This window comes from Austrofundulus limnaeus, unplaced genomic scaffold, assembly GCF_001266775.1.
Source record: "Austrofundulus limnaeus strain Quisiro unplaced genomic scaffold, Austrofundulus_limnaeus-1.0 Scaffold228, whole genome shotgun sequence".
NCBI lineage: Eukaryota > Metazoa > Chordata > Actinopteri > Cyprinodontiformes > Rivulidae > Austrofundulus > Austrofundulus limnaeus.
In genome coordinates, this window is record NW_013952630.1 from 155532 (window position 1) to 157863 (window position 2332).

General features: G+C 38.3%; 1 protein-coding gene across 1 annotated transcript in view; it reads right to left on the bottom strand.

Annotated features, from left to right (window-relative positions):
* Positions 1-2332, bottom strand: part of angpt2b (angiopoietin 2b) — a 44613-nt gene that overhangs the window by 20235 nt on the left and 22046 nt on the right. The window contains exon 7 of the mRNA XM_014019729.1: positions 661-827. Coding sequence (XP_013875183.1) covers positions 661-827 — 167 coding nt within the window. The remainder of the gene's footprint in view (positions 1-660; positions 828-2332) is intronic.

Below are 2332 nucleotides of genomic sequence, written 5' to 3' on the forward strand. Positions count from 1 at the left end.
TATTAAAAAAACACAATAATGGTGTGGAGAGGATGGCTATAGGGGGAGAAGGGAGGCCATCAAGAACAAAACAAACAAACAAACAAACAAAAAAAACAAAAAAACAAAGCACCGCCTTTGTACACAAATCAATTCCCTGAAGCTCAGGAGAGATCCCACCCCACAGAGCACCCCTCCCTCAAAGCATTGTTGTGATGACATGATGGTTTGATATCTGTGTTGAAGTTTAGTTACTGAAACTGTTACCATGAGGTCTAAAGCAGAAGAATCAAGCGGGTAACTGGGCACATGGGGTGGGTCTTTTCAAACACAATACCCAAGTGCAGCAGCATGTCGTACAGGTTGCCACATGGTGGACTAAACATCAATATGTGGAGTATTAGTGGCTCGGCTTTAGCTTTTGCCCTTTTTTTTTGCACATTTGCTTCTATTGTTAGTGGAACTAAAAAATGTATAGTGGTTTAGGTGTTAGTGAAGCTTATATCTTTGGTTAGCTGTGCTCACCACTGCATACCACCATAACTCACTGCTGTCTTCTCATCTTTTATAGCTTTGATAAGTGGTTTCATAGTCCGGATAGAAAAGTCACATCTAAAGATAACATCACTCCGAGCTTTAATAAAAGTTTTACTTTTAAGATAAAGTCATTTCTCACATTACCTGTAGTTGTTATCCTCGCCGTCTATGTAGAAGCGATCGTAAAGTGAGAAGGCTTCATTCCCCTCCCGGTCTTTGAGCTGGATGTGCAGGCTGTATTCCTGGGAGCTGGTCAGCTTGTAGATGATATCATTCCCCAGCCAGTGCTCCCCCGACGGCTCTCCAAAGCCCTGGATTAAACACAAAGACAAAGAAACAATAGGAAAAGGAAAATAATCTAACAAGGGGGGAGGTTAATTTTTCCAGCTCTGCCAAATATTTCTGGGGTAATACGAAAATGGAGCTCACTTCAAGAGGGAGCATTTATCATTTTGATAAGTTAAGACACTTGACTGAGTTTGGAAAGTGAACCTCTCCACTCCTGAAGCTGGGGACCATTCAACAGAAACATTCATTTACCTTGGTGTCCCATCAAAGGTCCATCTGGACCCAAAAATCTGTGCTATTAACAAAATAAAAGCTAAAGTAACAGCTAGATTTACAAAGCAATCCATTGTTTGTATGCACTTGAGAAATGAATATGAACATAAGTCAAAACATCTGGCAACATGGTGAAAATGTTTAATACTACAGCACAAGATAATGCATGTTTTGGAAAGAATTTAGGAGTAAGCTTATTAAAAATTCATGCAAGTAGATACCCCCATGATTAGGGAACATTTTTTAAGCTATGTCTTTGTAGTTTGTACATAAAAATTGGAGGCCTAGCATTCCTTAAAAATCATATCACCTGTTGTCTTTTAAATCATGTTTTTGACAAAGTTTGCCTTACATTAAGTCATAGACTTTTATTTAACAAAGGCAATAATCTTCTTTCATATTGCAAGAGATATTATTGTATTTTAGAGGAAAGTGTCCCAAGCTGTACTTGAAGTTCTAAAACTAGCTGCGTTTTTAACTTATAAGTAGCCATAAAATTATGTAAAAAAAAACTGTTGGTGCAAAAGGTTTGTTGTTGTTGGTGCTTAGTTTTAATAGTATTTGCATAAACAGCTGTGAAATTATGAGTGAGTTATGTTAAAACAGAAGCAATCCATTTTGGTCCTGCCCCCACTCAGGCTGATTGTTAACTTGCCAAGCTCAATTAGAATTACACTTAAGGTCTCCAAACTAGGCTATGTTAGTATGACAGTACTGTGGTATACCTAAAATATATAAATCTTCTGAAGCCCAGCCACATGACCTATTAAATGACATCTGTCTTTTCTGACACTCTTTCAATTTGTGTCAAAAGTAGAGACTTCAAGCTCCAGTTTTCAAATTGTGTTTACAGGCCAAATAAAACCTGCGTTACGATAAATTATATACATATTTTTCTGAACACGACCATCCTATTTGATGCGTGTTGCAGCAGAAGACAGAGATAATCACGGTAGTCTCATGGAAAAAAAATAAAAGCTCAATCTGATGTCAATCTCATCTTTATCTGGAGTTGGAAAAGCATGCCCCCCCCCCGCCCACACACACACACACGCACACACACCACCACCTCCTTTCTGATCGAGGCTCAGTTATTTGACAATTGCCAAACAATATACAGGAAAATAAAAAAAAATAAAATGAAAAGATGTGAAAGATGAATGCAGTTCAGCAGAGAAGAGACATTGGGCCTCATGCAAGAACCGTTCGTACGCACAGATTTGTTCTTAAGTTGTGCGTACGAGTGATTTAGGAG